The 17943-nt window shown below is 47.1% G+C and overlaps 2 protein-coding genes and 1 pseudogene across 2 annotated transcripts; 1 reads left to right on the forward strand and 2 right to left on the reverse strand.

The window, feature by feature from the left end:
- Positions 1-3825: 3825 nt before the first annotated feature.
- LOC103822224 (olfactory receptor 5T3-like) lies at positions 3826-4958 on the reverse strand. The gene is given in 3 exon segments (XM_050974767.1): positions 3826-4474; positions 4506-4557; positions 4559-4958. Coding segments are annotated over 3 exon segments (891 nt in total). The 5' UTR covers positions 4931-4958; the 3' UTR covers positions 3826-4007.
- Positions 4959-10894: 5936 nt separating this feature from the next.
- On the forward strand, positions 10895-13222 carry LOC103822225 (olfactory receptor 151-like). Its single transcript, XM_050974677.1, has 2 exons — positions 10895-11834; positions 13155-13222. The coding sequence occupies exons 1-2, from the start codon at positions 10895-10897 to the stop codon at positions 13220-13222; spliced, it is 1008 nt and encodes a 335-aa protein (XP_050830634.1).
- Positions 13223-15448: 2226 nt separating this feature from the next.
- Positions 15449-16486, reverse strand: LOC103822189 (olfactory receptor 1444-like; annotated as a pseudogene).
- Positions 16487-17943: the final 1457 nt, after the last annotated feature.

Genomic DNA, 17943 nt, shown 5'->3' on the forward strand with positions numbered 1-17943 from the left:
CACTCAGGAAAGAAATTTAATGCCCAGTTTTGGACAAAACCAAATAACAGTACTGGAAACATTTCTAGGCATGGATCCTCTCAGCTCTGGAAATGCAGCTCCCAGGGTTCTTCCCATGGAAGCCCCAAACTTGCCCCTGACTGGGCTCAGCGAGAAAACCCCACCCATTTCACCAGCCAGGTACTGAGCAAATTCAATGCACACTCCAGGAAAGTGTCCCTGACCATGGCAGGGCAAGGAAACAGGATGATCTGTAAGGTTCCTTCTAACCAGACCATTCCAGGAGTTTAAAGCTACTTAAACTTGATTTGAGCCCCTTCTCAGCTCACAACTCCTTCCCAAGCCTCATCCTCTGGGCTGCCTTTCCCAGATCTTGCTGGGAAGGGAAGCAGAGCCTCCTCTCCTCAGACACAGCCACTGCCAATTGCTGTGCCCTGCCCAAAACCACAGGGTGACATGAGGGGCTGATCCATTGTCTCAGCTGTTTTCCATAATCCAGCATTCAGGGACTCCAGAGTTGGACAGTCAGGATCAATCCCAGGTTCCAGGTAGTGGCACAAAGCAGCTACTGTGCTGGAAGGGCCAATTTGAGAGGCTCCTCTCCCCTCAGCTGGGAATTCAGTGCTGCAAAGGGCCTGGCAGTGATTGTGGATTTATCTGTTCCTATGGATTCATCCCCAACATTCACTGCCAAGTGCTGCTGGAGCATCTTCCCACAGAAAAAAGCTGTGCCCACTCCAGAGGGTCCTCAGTGGGGTCCCTGCCCAGTTTACCAGGATGGATGGGAAGCTGCTACTGACAGGCTGGATCTCAGGAGAACTTCAGTAAATTGATGAAAGCTTATAAGTAAAACAGGGACTTTTTTCCAAGTCTAAGGCAGCTCAAATCCTATTCCTAATAATGTGCTGCAAAAATGTGTCCGTGTGCAGGAATCTCCTTTTAACCCGATTTCAGGGAACAGCTGCCTGGGATTTTAGTTAAAATTTATATCAACCTGTGACAAATCAGACAGAAAAAAATACCCAGAAGCTCAAGGTTTGCTAAGCATGAAGAAAAAAACCACGGGAGCTCATTCCTGCACAGCTGAGACCTGACACTTTGGTTCATATGGGAAATAGATGGAAAGTGCAGAACCAAGTTCAATCTTACCTTTAAGCAATCCCCAAGGAGCTGACAATGCTCCAATGAAACCCTGCCTCAGGACAAGGCTCTCCTGCCTGTGCCTCGGATCCAGGTGAGCACAGGTGCTCCAGTTGGGAGGGACAGTTCCTTTGGTGACAACGTCTTCTATCGGAACTTCTGCCTTCCCCAGCCTTTGGTGGCCGCTGTCTCCATCCTCCCACACCTCCTCTTCATCCTCCTTGCCAGGGTTGGCTTATTCATCCTGCAGAGCAAACACTGGGACAGTCACCAGCCTGCTGGTGCCCACTCTGGGCAGCAGGGACGGACTGGTGGCACTCTCTGGATGTCACCCTGTGCCTGGCACCATCCCTGCTCCGCGGCCCATCCCTGCTCCTGCCTTGGCAGCTCCTTTGAACGGGATGTGAAACCACAAATGTTTGCTCTGCTGGGGTTGGGACAGCAGAGCCTCCCCTGAGGCAGTGGGCAAAGCTCCTGCTCCCACATCCTCTGCCTCCCACAGCCCTGCTGGGGCCGGGCAGAGCAAAGGAAACGCCTCATTCCTGCTGGAAATTTCCTCCTGTGCCCATCAACCCAGAGAAATCGTGGCTGCTGTCCCTGGACTGAACTCAGCACTTCCTGGGTTTTCCTGGGGCTGTACTCATATTGCTGTGGCTTAAACATTTTGAACACTGACCAGTCCCTGCCTAAATAGCAAAACTAAGCATTTTCAGTCATTCTATTCTAACAATGAGAAAGGGAGAATTCCCTTTCTCATTGTTATTTCTGTGACATTCACTATTGTTGCAGCAATAGAAATAAACAGGAGTGGAAATCTGAGAAGCAAAGGACAAAAAATGGCTTTTGTGGCATATTTTTCTTGAGAAATCAATTCTATTTTTGAAACAGGACTTCAGTTTCGATGGGAGCAAGAGATAAATCCACTTGCAGGGAGTTAAGAGATAAATCCTCCACTTGGAGGGCCCATTGGTCTGACCCAGCTGAGCGGGTACAGACAGAGACCTCGGGAGCTCCCGGAGTCTGGGGAATGAGGGTGGTGCAAGGAGCAGCACAGGATCCGAGCCCACCACAGCTCACCCTGGGAGGCTCTGCAGGAGCCAAATCCCTCGTAAGGCCATTCCCCAGGGCACCCTTGTTCAGGGAAACTGGAGAACCTCCAGATCCCGACACCTGCGCAGCTAAGAAAAACTCAGAACTGTCCAAAGCTGTCATCCCAAACCGTGTTCCCTCCTGAAAAGCAGAAAACAAAGGATGCGCCTGGGGACCACTCGGAAGGAAAGCTGCGAACAGCTCTGATTTCACACATGGATTTTACAATCCATTTCATCTCGCCTGGGACTTAGCCCACCTTCACTACTGACTGCTTCACTTTCGCCTCAGAACACTCATTCTATCCCCCGCACATTAATTCACATTTTACTCCAAAATGTTCCTTTTGCTCGCTACAGAATCCGCCCCGGAGCGACGCCCCGGGCCCCGCACGGCCAAGGCGGCTCCGGTGCCCGCACTCCCGGGCCGTCCCCCTTCCCCGCTCACCTCCGAGCCCGGCGCTGCCGCCCCCGGGTGCCCCCCCACCCCGGCCCGCCGCTCCCCGGGCTCCGCTATTGCTGCTCCCGACTCCGTGCCTGCGCTCCGGGCACAGCACCCGCGGTTCCTGCCGGGAGCGGCACCGGCCGAGGGCCCCGCGGCCTCGCACGGCCAGTCCCTGTCGTTGTCCCGGCCCAGCTCCATGTCCCGCTCCTGGTGCCGGCGGAGCGGCGGGAAGCGCCTGGCGCGCTCAGAGCTGCAGTACCGTCTGTGTCCACAAGGCGGCAACACTGAGGGTGCATCGGCCAAGGCAATGTGCAGCGGTTTTAGAGGTGCCAATAAATCCCAATTTCAGTCAATCCCAGATCCCGGATTTCGGGAGTTCCAGCGGGAGCAGGGAGAAAGAGCTCTGCGTACACAGAGCTGTTTCTAGTTCCTTCATAAAGACCATCTTGTCTTACCTCTTCGAGCTCTTTATTGTTTCATTTATGTACACAAAAGTTTTATTTGTATTTTCAAACCCTACAGATCCATCTTGCGAATTTGTTACAGTCTAAAATCCTGACTATAACACAGCAGGTACGCAGGCTTATTTTTAAATCAGTTTTTTATATAAATTAAGATTATTTCTCAATATATAGAAAATGAGAATCTGTGTAGTTGTAAGTATTTTACACACAAACCCCTCGAGAATTTTCTGGCATTTTTTGAGCTATAGGCTCCGTTGGGTTTTAGGAGGACCTTTCCTCATCCCTCACTCACCTGGCTCCCCTTCTGCAGACTGTGGGGTGTTCCAAATGACACCATCACCCCTGGACGCCCCCATCTCCCTTTTTCCTCTCCCCCAGAGATGGCACAAAATGAGTCCAAGTGCCCTGACCAGCACCTCGGCACTTCCATAAAAGCCCTTTTCACATGGGCATCCCCCCCAAAAAGTGGGAACAATCAAGGGAGGGCAGGGCAGCTCCCCGAAGGGTTGGGATCTCCGCAGCTCCTGCCCCACAGCACAGGGAGTATCCCTGAGGGTGGTGCCTCATCTCCCACCCCGGCTCTGCTCTGCCACGCTCCCCCTCGGTTCCTGTGCTCCAGACAATGCCAGGAGATGTCTCCTCCCTTCCCTGCGGTGCTGCTGCAGGGACACCATGGCACCAATGGCTTGGAAGGTGAATCTGGACTACATCCCTGGGATCCTGAGGGTCTGATATCCAACCTCTCTTCCCGAGGGTCCAAAATCCAACACCCCTCACCACAGCGGGGTTGTCCTCTCCTTTCAACTGACCAGCAGCCATGGGCGGACCAGGCAGCGAGGATCCGGCTTTTTGCTTTCCTCACGGCGTTCCTCAAGTCCACATTGCTGGCTCATCCTGGGGACAGTGACAGAACACCCCAGGGAGATGAGCTTGTCCTGCTCCAGGGAGTGGCTGGAGACAGGCGCAGGTCCGTGAGGGTGGAGCTGCCGTGGCACAGAGCGATGGAGGCCGGGTGGAAAGCGCGGGTGGACGAGGCCTCGTGTCACCCTGATGCTGGCTGATCCGCAGGATGGCAGTCAGGATGGACGGGGAGGACACCAGGATGGACCTGGACAACAGCCAGGACAGATGGGGAGGACACCAGGATGGACCTGGATGAGCCGCAGTGCTCAGCACGTTGAGCCCCACCATGGCGGCCACCACGGCCTCGCTGGAGCGGGTGTCAGAGCAGGACAGGGCCAGCAGCGGGGGCCTGTCACAAACCAAGTGCTCGATGGCCCAGGAGTGACAGAATGGGACCTGGAACATGGGAATATGATGTGGAGAATGGAGCTGAGCCCTCCAGCCAGCATCCCAATGCAAATCCTTGGGACATGGGCACGGAGTAGAGCAGGGGCCTGCAGGTGGCCACATAGTGGTTTGTGGGCCATGGCGGCCAGCACATGGCACTCGGTGGTGGCCCAGGTGGCGAAGGAGAAGAACTGGGTGACACATCTCCCGAAGGAAATCACCTTCTTCTCCACCAAAACATCCCTCAGGCTCCAGGGGATGATGATGGTGGAGGAGCAGCAGATGTCCAGCAGGGACAAGTGGCTCAGGAAGAAGTACATGGGGGTGCAGAGGCACGGATCGATCCGGATCAACATGATGACTCCCAGATTTCCTAAGAGAGTGACCACACAGAGGGCAAGGAACAAGACAAAAAACATCACCTGCAGATCTGCTTGGGTGGTGAAGCCCAGGAGAATAAATTGAGATGCAAACATCTCATTTTCTCCAGCCATACTGAACATTTTATATATGCAGTTCAGCTGCTTTCTGTCTTTAGACTGAATTTTTTAATGCACATAAATCCATTGATAATGATAAGAATGTTAATTTTTGTCAAGCATTTACAAAACCTTCAGTCAATGAAAGGTAAATTCTCTTTGAAAGGGAAATACCAGAAGTTCCTGGCACCAGTAACCCTGTTCAGCCAATGTATTTGGAAGCAGGGGCATATTAAGCCATGAAGAAGGGAAATACCATATCAAAATAATAAATCATAAATAACTTGCAAGGCTTCCTCCTAGTTCTTCTCAATCCACTTACACATGGAATTCCATTATTTTCCTGATAATTCCTGGGAAAATGAAATTATTTCTTATCTTTTGACCATTCTCTATGCAGCCTGAGCACTTGAGGAATAAATACCTTCTCCCTGTGTCCCACGAAGAGATTTTCTAGGTGAAAGCATTGGAAAATGTGACTGCCCTTAGTGTATTTTTTCCTGGTGTAGGAATAAGAGCTGGGATTTGTCTTCCCTCACTTTGCTTTAGATGTGATGCTTGATTTGGAGGTAAAAGATAAATTCATGTTCCATCTAGCTGTTCACCAGGGAGAGATCAGCAGCTCCTAAAACCCCACTCTACAACAGATAGAATAAATCAATATAGATTTTTCTCCTGGATAATCATGGCTTGACGGAGTTGCACCAGAGAGTAAAGCGAGAGTAGGCACTGCTGGCTCCTGACAAATGGATCCATACCTGGAAATGCTCATTATTTATTGCATGAGCCTTGTTTGAAGGCTGAATTCACCCTCAGAACCTGACATCTCTTTCAGGTGTTCCATGGTCTCCTGGAGTTACTAAGGAGGATTTAGAGCTGCTTTTCATTACCCTCGTGAAGATGACAGAGGTGTTAAAAACAAGGAAGACCAAACATTTTTGGGGCTGAATTTCCCCCCAGAGGCAGAATCCACCTGCTGCCATCAGAGAATTGACCTTGATTTCCTTGCTCAACTGAAGTCCAGCCTCACATTTTCTTACTTAACCAACCAGCTTTACTTTGAGTGATGGATCAGACACCTGGAATGGAAATAAACTCAATTAAAACCCATGGGTTATATTTTATTCCTGCTGAGAAGCAGGTGGTTGGTGTGCAATAACTAATGGAGTGTTCATCGTGTCCTTCTGTGGTGAGGATCTCCATTGTGGCACCCAAATTCCATAAAATCTTTGGGCAAAGCAGTAGAAGATCTTCCAATGACCTGCCCTAGGATTCACCAAGATCACCCCATCCAGCCTGGCTTAAACACTTCCAGGGATGGGGCAGCCACAGCTTTTCTGGGAAATCCATTCCAGGGCCTCACCACCCTCTCAGGGAAGGATTTATTAACTATATTCCATCTAACTCCACCTGAAGGATTCAGACAACCTGAAGCATCAGCTGAAAATTGTCCTAAAACAAAAATAAAGTGCTGTTTAAAGCATCGTTTCCAAATGTGAGAACTTCAAACACCCAATATTTTCAACAGGCTCGGGAGCTGACACTTAGAAAATAAAATATCCAGGTAGGATCAGGTACACAGTGCCATTGTTTTATTTATTGTTTACTTCTCAGTTTCCTGAGCAAGAACAAGGCACTTGGCTACTCAAGGCTTACAAGAAAAAAGGAGGCTTTATGTAAAATAAAAAGGGGATCATGTTTCCAGCAATGTCCAATAGATGGGGGTGACGTGCAGGAAATACTGATGGATATTTTTTAACCTTTTTCCCCTTCCAATTCTCCATTTCATACCTTAAAAGGATTTTTGTGGCTCTTTAATGTCCCTGGGGATTGACAACGGAGTACCATAGTGCACCAAAGGAGCAAAAATAAGTTGTTCATGTAAAAACAGGAGTTAAATTAATTTGGAAGTAGATGAAATGCAACTTTTTACAAGGAAAGGGTTTTTTTGACAACAGAAACCAGGTTGATTTGTCATCCTTGCCAGCACCAAGTTTTCATCCAGAATGCAGAGAGACACGAGGGAGCTGCAATTTCAATCAGGAGTTATTTCTTGCCTAAAAATTTGACTTTTAAAATAATTATCACACTTCATCTTTTAATTTCAGGTTTCAGGTTTTTTCTTGCTTTGCTTTGTTTTTTTTCAGTCCCTTTTCCCCACTGCCAAAGGGCAAATCTCTGGATACAAACTCCGCTGATAATATTCCTGACTTTGTTTTTGGCAAACCACCAGGGGCATAAAGAGGAAAACTAATTAGAGCTTTGTTTGAAGGCTTTGAAAGGCAAAAATTGGGGGTGGAAAAAGGACAGGGCAAAGGTGACTGGTTCAATTGAACCTGGAAATTTACCTGGTTTTCAAATATGAAGCTATTTATTAATTAATTCATTGACTTGGCTTATGGATGATATCTCATAATCTCCAAACTGTGTTAAAACTGCAAATTAATCCATTTAGAATGTTATCCTTCCATCTTTCCTAGAAAGGGCTTTTGATGAGAGCTGCCTCCCTAATCCAGCACAGAAATCACAAAAGTTTGGAATGTGGTGTTTTTTATGTGTTAAACCCACATAACCTTTAGACAGGGGATCCTGACACCTTTCACACAATCCTGGAATGGTTTGGGATGGGAGGGACCTGAAGGATCATCCAGTTCCACCCTGCTGCCATGTGCAGGGCCACCTTCCACTAGTCCAGGGTGCTCCAAGCCCCATATCCATAAATATATATGGATGTAAATGGATAACTTGCCATCCTAGGGCCAGAAATCTCCTAGATGTCTGTCCTTTCTGATCCAAAATCATAAATATATATTTAAATGCCATATCAAATGTACATTTTCCCAGTTTTTATGCATAAAATGCAAAACATTATTGGGTCAAATGCGCGCACCAGCACCCACATATTACTGGATTTTCTTCTCCCTCACAAGCCTCCATGAATCCCATTTCATTTCCAGCTGAAACCAAGGTATGGATGAGAGCCCCAGCATGAGGGAGGGAAAAAAAAAGAGCCAGAATTCCCTGTCCCTGATAGCCAAGTCAAATCAGAATAAAAGGATTAAAGATAAAAATCCAATTCTTACCTCACCAGAGGAGCATCAGGATCAGAAGGTTCATTGAGGAACCCTCTCCATCAGCAAAACATCCTTCAATAGAAAAACAATTTAATTTTTATAGTGAACATAACTATACTTCAGGGTTGGGGTGGGTTTGCTCCTGGTATCCATTGCAAACAGCTCAGGCTGTCCTGGATAGATCCCTGGAGCAGCCAGCTGGGATTACAGGGGGTGAGAGCTAATCCAAGCCTCCAGGTAAGGAATGAGCCCAAAATGCTTCCAGGCTATTCCTGGCCTAGCACTGGGAGGTGTGTACAGGACTCACCTGTCAGAACATGATCCAGAGTCCATTACACCTTCTTATTCTGCTCCAGGTATTCCCAGGAATATCTCAGCTGTCCACAAAGTACAGTTTGGATCCACAGATGGGATTGCTCAGTTATCAATAACACATCCCATGATATCTTAGGTGGAATTAGAGGGATCAAGAGACTCCAGGTAGGCTGGAAGAGGATGTGCCATGTCCGAAGGAGACCCACACAGGATCACAGAATCCTGGAATGGTTTGGGTTGGAAAGGGCCCTAAAGATCATCCAGCTTGCGCTGATGTTTTGGTTTGGTGTAGCTCTGCAAACAACATCATTTTAACATCAGTGTTGGAATTTGGTGAGTTTCCATACAAAAATTTCACCACTGACTCCCATTAGTTCCTGCTTTATTCCCCATCCCCCAGGCACAATTTCAAACACTCCCTCTTTTCTCAAAATAATAAATAAAACCAGGCAATCCAGTTATTTCCATGGGAAACTTTTGATACTTAGAAAAGAATGACCAAGAAGACAAAACAGTTTGAAGAGAAGTTAAATAATTATCAGGTAATTAAGTATAAACCTTTAAACTGTTTATCACTCAATCCTTCTTCTGCCTTTGTGCATTTTCCAAGAAAAATGGCAATTTTTGCTTTCATGAGTATTTCTGTTCCATTTCTTTGGCATTAACCCAAATCAGATCTATTTTATCTTTTTCCAGGACTGTATTGCACCAAATCACCACAGACTTCCCCAAAAACCTTATTTTTCCACCTTCCAGCTTGCTTCATAAATCAGAACCAGATTTATTCCAAGCCTCCTGATATTCTCTGAGGCAAGAGTCCAAACCACCAGGACAGCTGGTGACAATGAGGCAGGTCCAAGGTTGACCTAAATTCTGTATTTTTTAAAATCTGGTATTTATTTTAATTCTTAATCCAGTCTATCAAACTGCTATATTATATATCATTCACAGCGGATAAAGTTCACATAGATAAATTAATATTTTATACCTTTCTGAGCTCCAGCAGGCTGAAACATCCAAGATGTTCAGTCCTGGTCAGGGCTGGATCTGTGATCAAGACAAGGTGCAGATTAGAAGAAGATGTGCACATGTTGCTAAACTGGCAGCCAGGACTTCTGCAGAGGGAACAACCTCCTTGGGCTGAGCTTAAATAGAGTTTGTGGTCAAGGTGTGGATGGAGCCCCCAGGTGGGGTGATTAATGCAGATTAGCTCACTCTGGGACAATTAATCACTGTCTGAAAGTGCCCAGAGCTGCTTGCCCAGGTGTGGACATCTGGGCTGCAGGGACCTCACCATGGAGAATCCCATCCTTGAAGGAAAACTGGGCTGCCTGGTGTCCTCAGAGGGACAGCTCCAGTGCTGGAGGTGCTTTGTGTGACACTTGGGGACCCTCTGATGAGCTGGTGCCACATGTCCATGTGATGTGGTGGCTCATCCATACAATGAACTTGAGATCCCTGAAGCACAATGGATTTCAGAATTCCATTCTCTCCCTTTTTTTTTTTCTCTTTTCTTTGTTTATGTGCTGTGCCATGAGGAGCCCTGAGGGTTTTTTCCCAGGAGAGCAGAGGGAACATATTTACAGCCCTGTCACCCACAGGCTCAGAGTTGGAGTCAGGGAAGGAGCACATCCCTCTCCACATCAGCCTGGATGTTCCCTGCTACATTTGGGATAAACTCTTGGCTCCCACCACCGCAGCAAGGGCACAGGAGAAGCTGTAAATCCAAGAGAAAGAAGTTGGATTCTTTCTTCATGTCCTCATATCCTCTTTTTTGGGGTTGTGCTGGAAAACAGTCTTCCAAAAGTAGGACTTTTTATAGTAAATGGGAGTAATGGCTTCTGCAAATTGGTTTTTGTTTTCCTTAGGCAGCTAAAGCAAGATAAATGGATTTATGGAAGTGTTAAGGACAATTCTTATTTAGTTATGAAGAACTTTCAGCAGAATGCAGTTGTTAACAAATCAGCCTCTGGAATTGGACTGTTTTAAAATTAATTCCCATTCAAAGTAAGTTTTATCTTAATTCCCATGCTTTTTGGATGTTTCAGCCTGCTGGAGCTCAGAAAGGTATAAAATGTGAATTTATCCATGTGATTTTTATCCATTGTGAGTGATATAGAATACAACTGTTTGATGGACTGGATCAATAATTAAAAGCAAGGAAAAAAATATTCTTAATGTGGTCTAATCTGGGATTTCACTGGCACTTTCTCCCACTCCAGGTTTACATTATCTCCAATGAGATTCCTCCAAGGTGCCTTCTGAAACAAATTTCTTTCAAACTGAAAGGGAATAAATATCTGATTCTTTTCTTCAGTATTAATTAACATGTGCCAGAATAAATCCATACTTTTAGGTATCCAAGCACAGAATAGCAAATTTGCCATTTGTGTTTCTTTAAGCCCTGTGTTCTTTTCTAGGCACCTCAGCTGATAAATACAAAAGTATAGAATTTATGTTTGGAAAATATATGGAATATACCAACGTGTGGCAATTAAAATGGTGATCAATTTGAGTTAAATATGACCCAAAAGCGAAACTCCAGATTTTACAATTTTGATGTATTTCTTCCCTTTGCCTCAGCAGGTAACACCTGGCCATGGGAGGAAACTACACACAGCCCAAATTCATCCTCCTGGGAATTACAGAAACTCCCTGGGCCCAGGCCCCTCTCTTTGGGCTCTTTCTGTTGATTTACATTGTCACTTTGGTGGGGAACATCGGGCTGATGGTCTTGGTTTGGGTGGCTCCCAGCCTCCACACCCCCATGTACTTCTTCCTCACCCACTTTTCCCTGGCCGACGTCTGCTATTCCACCGTCATCTCCCCCAAAATGCTCACAGATCTGTTATTTGGGGATAAAACCATTTCCTGGGCCGGCTGCATGACACAATTCCACCTCTTTGCTCTCTTTGTCACGGCCGAGTGTCACCTCCTGGCCGCCATGGCCTACGACCGGCACGTGGCCATCTGCCACCCCCTGAGCTATGTCCTGGTGGTGTCCCCCCGCGCCTGCTGGCAGCTGGTGGCCTGGTGCTACCTCGTGGCCTCCCTCAGCGCCCTCCTCTACACCGGCTGCACGTTTGGAGGCTCCTTCTGTGGGCCCCGCCGCGTCGACCACTTCTTCTGCGACGCCAGCCCCGTGCTGAGGCTGGCCTGCTCCGACACCCGCGGCTGTGAGGCCGCCATCTTCGCCCTGGCCACGGCCAACGGGCTGGGCACCAGCCTGGTCATCCTGCTCTCCTACGGCCGCATCCTGCACGCCGTCCTGGGCATGAGCTCAGCGCCCAGCAGGGCCAGAGCCTTCCGCACCTGCGCCTCCCACCTGGCGTCCATGTCCGTGTTCTATGGCTCCCTGTTCTTCATGTACCTGCAGCCGGCGTCGCGGCACGGCAGCCGGGACAAGGTGGCCTCTGTCTTCTACGCCGTGGTCAGCCCCATGCTCAACCCTTTCATCTACAGCCTGAGGAACAAGGAGGTGAAGGCAGCGCTGGAGAGTTGCAGGAGGAGGGTGTTAAACCTCTGCCGGCATCAGAGAGGTGCGGCTCGTGGCATCAGGGAATCCTGGAATGGTTTGGGTTGGAAGGGACCGTAAAGATCATCTGGTCCTGCACTCCATGGGCAGGGACACCTTCCACTATCCCAGGCAGTTCCAAACTCCATCCAGCCCTGGCCTGGAACTTTTCCAGGATGGGGCAGCCGCAGCTTCTTTGGGCAGCCTGTGCCAAGGCCTCCCCACCCTCACAGGGAAAAATTTCCTCCCAGAATCCATCTAAACCTACTCTTAGCTTAAAGCCATTCCCTGTTGTTTTGCCACTCCATGCCCTTGTGGAAGAAAACTGCTCCTCTAAAGCAAGAATAAAAAAATAAAATTAAATTATATAGATTTTTCCCTTATCCTCAAAGTTTTATAGAGGTTCTTCCAAAGTTCCTCACAAAACTCAATTACAATATTTATCCTGGAGAAATAGAACCCACAGTCACATATTCCTTGGAAGGAAACAGGAGCGGGAACTCAAAATTGAATTTCCCTTGTGGCCATGAGGCTGTCGGAAGAAACCACCCAGAATTATTCCAGGCTATTATTCCAATTAAACTTCCTTTCTCTCAGGAAAAGCAAATCACAGCTTTATTGGTTTATAAATTATTTTGCATTGATCAATGTGTATTTTTCTTGCAAAATTATTGTTCTTATCCCTAAACTCCAATAAAATTCCTCAAATAAAATTCCTAAAAAAAATTTGTTACCTGTGAGTTATTTATTAGAGCCAAGCTACTGGGGTAGGAGGGAGCATTTGGGAAGAATAAGAGTATTTTAAAATTTGGTTGATAAATGAGTAAGATAAAAGGCTTTAAAAGCTTTTTTTTCTTTGACTTAGAGGGATAAAATGCTGATGCAAGTCAGGATCTCAAGATACACCTTGGAATATCAAGGGGAATGCAAAACACATATTGAAAACCTAACAGGTGCATTTCACCCAAACTTTAGGCACTTAAGTGACTTGTTTTCCATAGATAGAAAAAATCCTCAACACCTGATCTATGGATAGTTGGGGGCTGTTTGGCCCTAAAAAAGCCAAAAACAACAGTTCTCCAAATTATGGCTCAATAAAAAAGGCACAGGGATGGCCACAACACTGGGGAGAGACCAGCAGTCCTTCATCTTTTCCTGGCAGGCACTTAGAATGGAAAAAAACTCTTCCTTTCTTCTCATCCTAACAAATTCCAGAGGATAAATATCCTTTGTTGTTTTTGAGGGCAAACTGAGCACAATCCTGCAACTTTCTTTCACAATTCAGATGGTCTGGATAAGGTCAGTAGACACTTCCCCCTCTTCCTCCTCTTCCCCTCACCCCCAGTTTGGTTGTCCCTCACCTTTGTTGGCACCTTTGGGGGTGGGATGAGTTCGGTCTCTGCAGAGGGATAAGCCCTGGCTGCAGCAGGGAAAGGTGGAAGCAGAAATCTTTCCCCTTTGGTGTTGTGTTGTAGAAGTTGTGATCTGAGGAGTTACGTGAGAATTCACTTCTGTTTGAAAAGTAAATGGACTGTGAGTAGTATCCTTGTTCTCTGGGAAAAAAACAGCAGGAGAAGAGATGCTTTAAGTCTGGGGGGAAGCAGGAAAGGTAGATTTGGTCCTGGATGAAGCAGCTGGAATTTGTATAATTAAATGATAAAGGTATAAATGTCAAATAAAGATATCAAAGTTGGGTGGGAAGGGACTTTAAAGCTCATCCCATTCCAACACCTTCCACTAGACCAAGCCCTGTCCAACCTGGCCTGGAACACTTCCAGGGATGGGGCAGCCACAGCTTCTCTGGGCAACCTGTGCAAGGGCCTCAGCACCCTCCCAGGGAAGGATTTCTTTGCTATATCCAGTGTAAACCCAATCTGCTTCAGTTCCAGATATTCAGGTTTAAATGAAGAATCAAGAAAGCCCACCAGCAGGTCTGAGCTCCAGGGTCCCACCATACAGGTACTCACAGCTATTTCCAGCACAAGGGACGCTGCTCCCAATTCCCAGAGCAAGAAGTGATCCTGGGAGACCAACCACCCTTCAAGGGACCACCAGCTTAACAAGATCTTCTGGGCTTTGCCAAGAAAGTTTCCTAATCATCATCATGGAACTTCTCAGAGGGCTTTTCAACAACTTCTTTCATTCATCTTAACAAGCCATTAGAGACTAATTAGCAAAGGAAAACAAGGAAGAAATTTTCTTCCTTGTTAAAGAGAAAACGAATTTCTCCAGATGCTTTGTTTGTCAGATCCAGGCCCTGGGGCCGAAAAGCTGGAGGGTCAATGTGTTGGCACAGGACTGTGTTAGGAGACCTTAAAGCTCATCCAGTGCCACCCCCTGCCATGGGCAGGGACACCTTCCACTACACCAGGCAGCTCCAAACTCCATCCAACCCTGGCCTGGAACTCTTCCAGGGATCCAGGGGCAGCCACAGCTTCTCTTGGCAGCTTGTGGCAGGGTAGCACCCTCACAGGGAAAAATTTCTTCCCCATATCCAATCTAAAAGCTGTCAGTAAAACCATTCCCCCTTTTCCCGCCACTGCAGGCCCTTGCCCAGAGTCTCTGTGCAGCTCTCCAGGAGCCCCTTTGGGCTCTGGAAGGGCCTCTCAGGTCTGACCTCTACAGGCTGAGCTCAGATTTGGGTTAGTGCTGGCCTTGGCAGAGCTGCGTTAACAGCTGGGCTCAGTGATCTTAGAGGGCTTTTTCAACCTAATGATTCTGGGATTCTGTAACTGTTTCTACCCATATTTGCTCCTGGTCAGCATTCCTGCCCCTCCTTCTCTGCTCAGTTTCACTGTAGTTCCAACAGTTTGTTTTTCCCTCCTCTCTGTCTCAGTTTACTTTAGAGGGGAAATTGTACAGTTGCTCAAAACTAAGCAAAGCCTGCTTAATAACAAAACCAAAACGTGAACAAAATGCTGGGATAGGGAGCAGTGGTTGTAATTCCACCATGATCCATAGGAGATGCCAGATGAGGGCTCCCTGCTCTTTGAGCAAGCTTGGGCTTTGATTTGTGTCACTCCCTCCCCTGTGGTGGCACACAGGAAATTCCCCTTGGAATGGATGACTTTGGAAGCAGCTCCTTCAGCAGGAGACTTGCACTGGTAAGTAAACACCATCAGCTTCAGGAATTTTGATATATATATTCTATATATTGTAGCCTGGGACAGGAAGTTTGATATATATATTCTATATAGTGTAGCCTGAGGGTTTATCTCCCACTTCTTTTTATATATATAAATTTATATGTATAAAGATCTTAATACATATTTCTTTATGTATATAAAGAAAGTTTGTTTATAGAATTTCTTTTTTTTTCTTCATATATATATATAATTTTAAATATATATACATTTGTCTTCGAAATATGTAATTGGCTTCTTGGCATCACAGAGAAGTAAAAAGAACCAGTGTTAAGAAATGGAGATTCAGGGATTGGGAAACACCTGGGGATTTGGAGAAGTGCTGCAACTGCCAACTGGGAAGAAGGGAGAACACTTTAGAAAGTCTCCTGCTGCATTTTATTTTTAGCTGGGATGTGCTGATGTCTAAACAACCAGAGAGTGTCACAATCAGGCAGATGGAGAAAAGTTTCTCTTTTTTTTTTCCCTAAAAGAAGGAAATGGTCCCAAATAGCTGTAATCAAAAGAGATGAAGAGTCCCTGGTCCTCAAGATCTACAAGTGGTCAAGAAGGGCTTAAACTCCTGAAATTAAAATACCAGGCAGCAAACACAAATAAAAAAGGAAACACTATTTTCCAGCTGAGCGTTTCCTCCCCATCAGTCTCCAGAGCCCGGCCTTCACCTCCTGGTTCCTCAGGCTGTAGATGAAGGGGTTCAGCATGGGCGTCACCACGGTGCAGAACACAGAGGCCACCTTGTCTGGCTGCCGGGAGCTCCTGCAGCTGTGCCGGCAGTACACGGACACCAGGGATCCGTAGAAGAGCGCCCAGCAGCCAGGTGGGAGGCGCAGGTGGAGAAGGCTTTGCGCTCCCCGCGGCCGAGCGCGTGCCCAGGGCGGCTGCCAGGATGCGGGCGTAGGAGAGGAGGAGGCCAGGCCGGTGGCGGTCAGGCTGGAGCCGGCCATGAGGAACTTGCCCGGCTCGTTGGGCGCAGGGTCCGTGCAGGAGAGGGCCAAGAGCGGGAGCCCCTCGCAGGAGGAGTGGTCTCTGCCCTTGGGGCCACAGAAGCTCAGCCCGAGGGCCAGGCCCGGGTGCAGGGCGGCGTTGGTGACCCCAGCCAGGCAGGAGCCGGCCAGCAGGAGCGCGCAGATCCCGCGGGACATGGAGAGGGGGTAGAGCAGGGGGTGGCAGACGGCCATGGCAGCCAGCAGGTAGCACTCGGGGGTGGCAAAGGCCACGTAGAAATAGAACTGCGTGAGGCACGCGGAGTGAGAAGTGACCTTGTCCTCATCCAGGAGATCCCGGAGCAGCCTGAGAGCGATGCAGGAGGAATAGCAAAGGGCGAGGAAGGACAGGCTGCTCAGGAAGAAGCACATGGGCATGTGGAACTGGGCAACCAGCCTGGTCAACACCAGCAGCCCCGCATTCCCCAGCAGGGTGACCACATGGATCACCAGGAACATCACAAACAGGACAACCTGGACGTGGCCCTGCTCAAGGCCAATCCCAAGAGGACAAAGTGAGCACTGGCAGTTCCATTTCCCTTGGCTGCCATCCTAATGCAGGTGCTGTGAGAAAGCCGAAATGGACAGTCAGGATATTCCTGTTTTCTGCACAAACATGTTAAAAATGGCTGTGTTTTTATCAGCAAACACAGCCTGAAGATGCAGGAACTGCAAAATTTACTGTTTGGTTCAAAATACATTTTAAAGTAGTCAGTGTTCACTACTGAGTTTGTTTCTAATGGTTTTAGTCTGGTTTAGCCACTGATTGGGTTTGATAAATCACTTTGCACAGAGGAAGGTTTACACCACCTCCTGAAGAAGTTAAGGGAACAATTACTCATCAGATTCAAAGCATTAACCCCAGCAATTTATCCTGACTTTAGAAATCATTATGAATTTGAAAAACAAACGGAAAACAACAAAAACATACCCAAAAAACAACCCCAAACCTCATTGGTTTAGAAGATCCAAAGAAGACAAAGCACTGGTGAGAGATGAGGACATCTTTAAAATTTTCTTTAGGAGAGTTAGAACAGATTTAAATAAACCAAATTTCTTCTCTTCCTTCCCGTGAAACTGAAATTCAGGTTCAAACAGGAGATTTGTGTTAAAACCCATTTTAATATGGTGATACTTGTATCACTCCTGTGAGAAGTGTTAAGTGGAGAAAGAAAAGGGTTTTAAAAGTCTGGAGGCCCCAAAAATGTTGTGGTGCCATAATTAACTGGGGGGAGTAAGATGCTGATAATACATTTCAAATAAATAGAATATCTATAATTTGAGAAATAATCCAGGTAGTGCTGCTGTGCAATGAGTGATCTTCAAGGCCAGGTTGGAGAGGACTTGGAACAACCTGGGCTAGTGCAAGGTGTCCCTGCCCCTGGATCATCCCTGGAGGATCCATAAGGTCCCTTCCATCCCAAGCCGTGGATTTCGTGATAAATTCCTGGGTTTCACCCCAGAGACCCTGAGCCTGGATGATTATTTGTTGTGAGAACAGGCTCCAACCTCAAGACCTCTCCTTGCAACAGATCAACTCCCTGCAGCCTTATTTTGGCTCAAACTCACCTGTTTCCTCACATCTCAGGGCCCTTTTCGCTTGATCAGATTTTATCTCCCAGACCAAAATTTCCAGGGAGAAACAAACACAGTGCTAGTGTGGAAGACAGGAATAATTTACCTTCATAAAAATCATTAAAACTTGACCAAAAAAATCTGCTGTTTGTAGTCCTCATTCACAGGAACACCAAGTGGTTTGTCACTGCCCAGCCCTGGAGCAGGAAATTTCCCTTGGGAATGGATGACTTTGGAAGCAGCTCCTTAAAGAGGAGACCTGCACTGGTAAATAAAGACCACTAGTTAAAACAACTCAATTAGTTTCAGGAAGTTAAATGGCAGCTTGAGGATTTATTTACCACTATATACATATAATTAAATATATAAACATTTTACTATATAAATAAAGTTAATATAGAGGTTTCATTTATATATACAGTTCAAGATGCAA

The sequence above is a fragment of the Serinus canaria genome, chromosome 5 (assembly GCF_022539315.1).
Source record: "Serinus canaria isolate serCan28SL12 chromosome 5, serCan2020, whole genome shotgun sequence".
In the NCBI taxonomy this organism is placed as follows: domain Eukaryota; kingdom Metazoa; phylum Chordata; class Aves; order Passeriformes; family Fringillidae; genus Serinus; species Serinus canaria.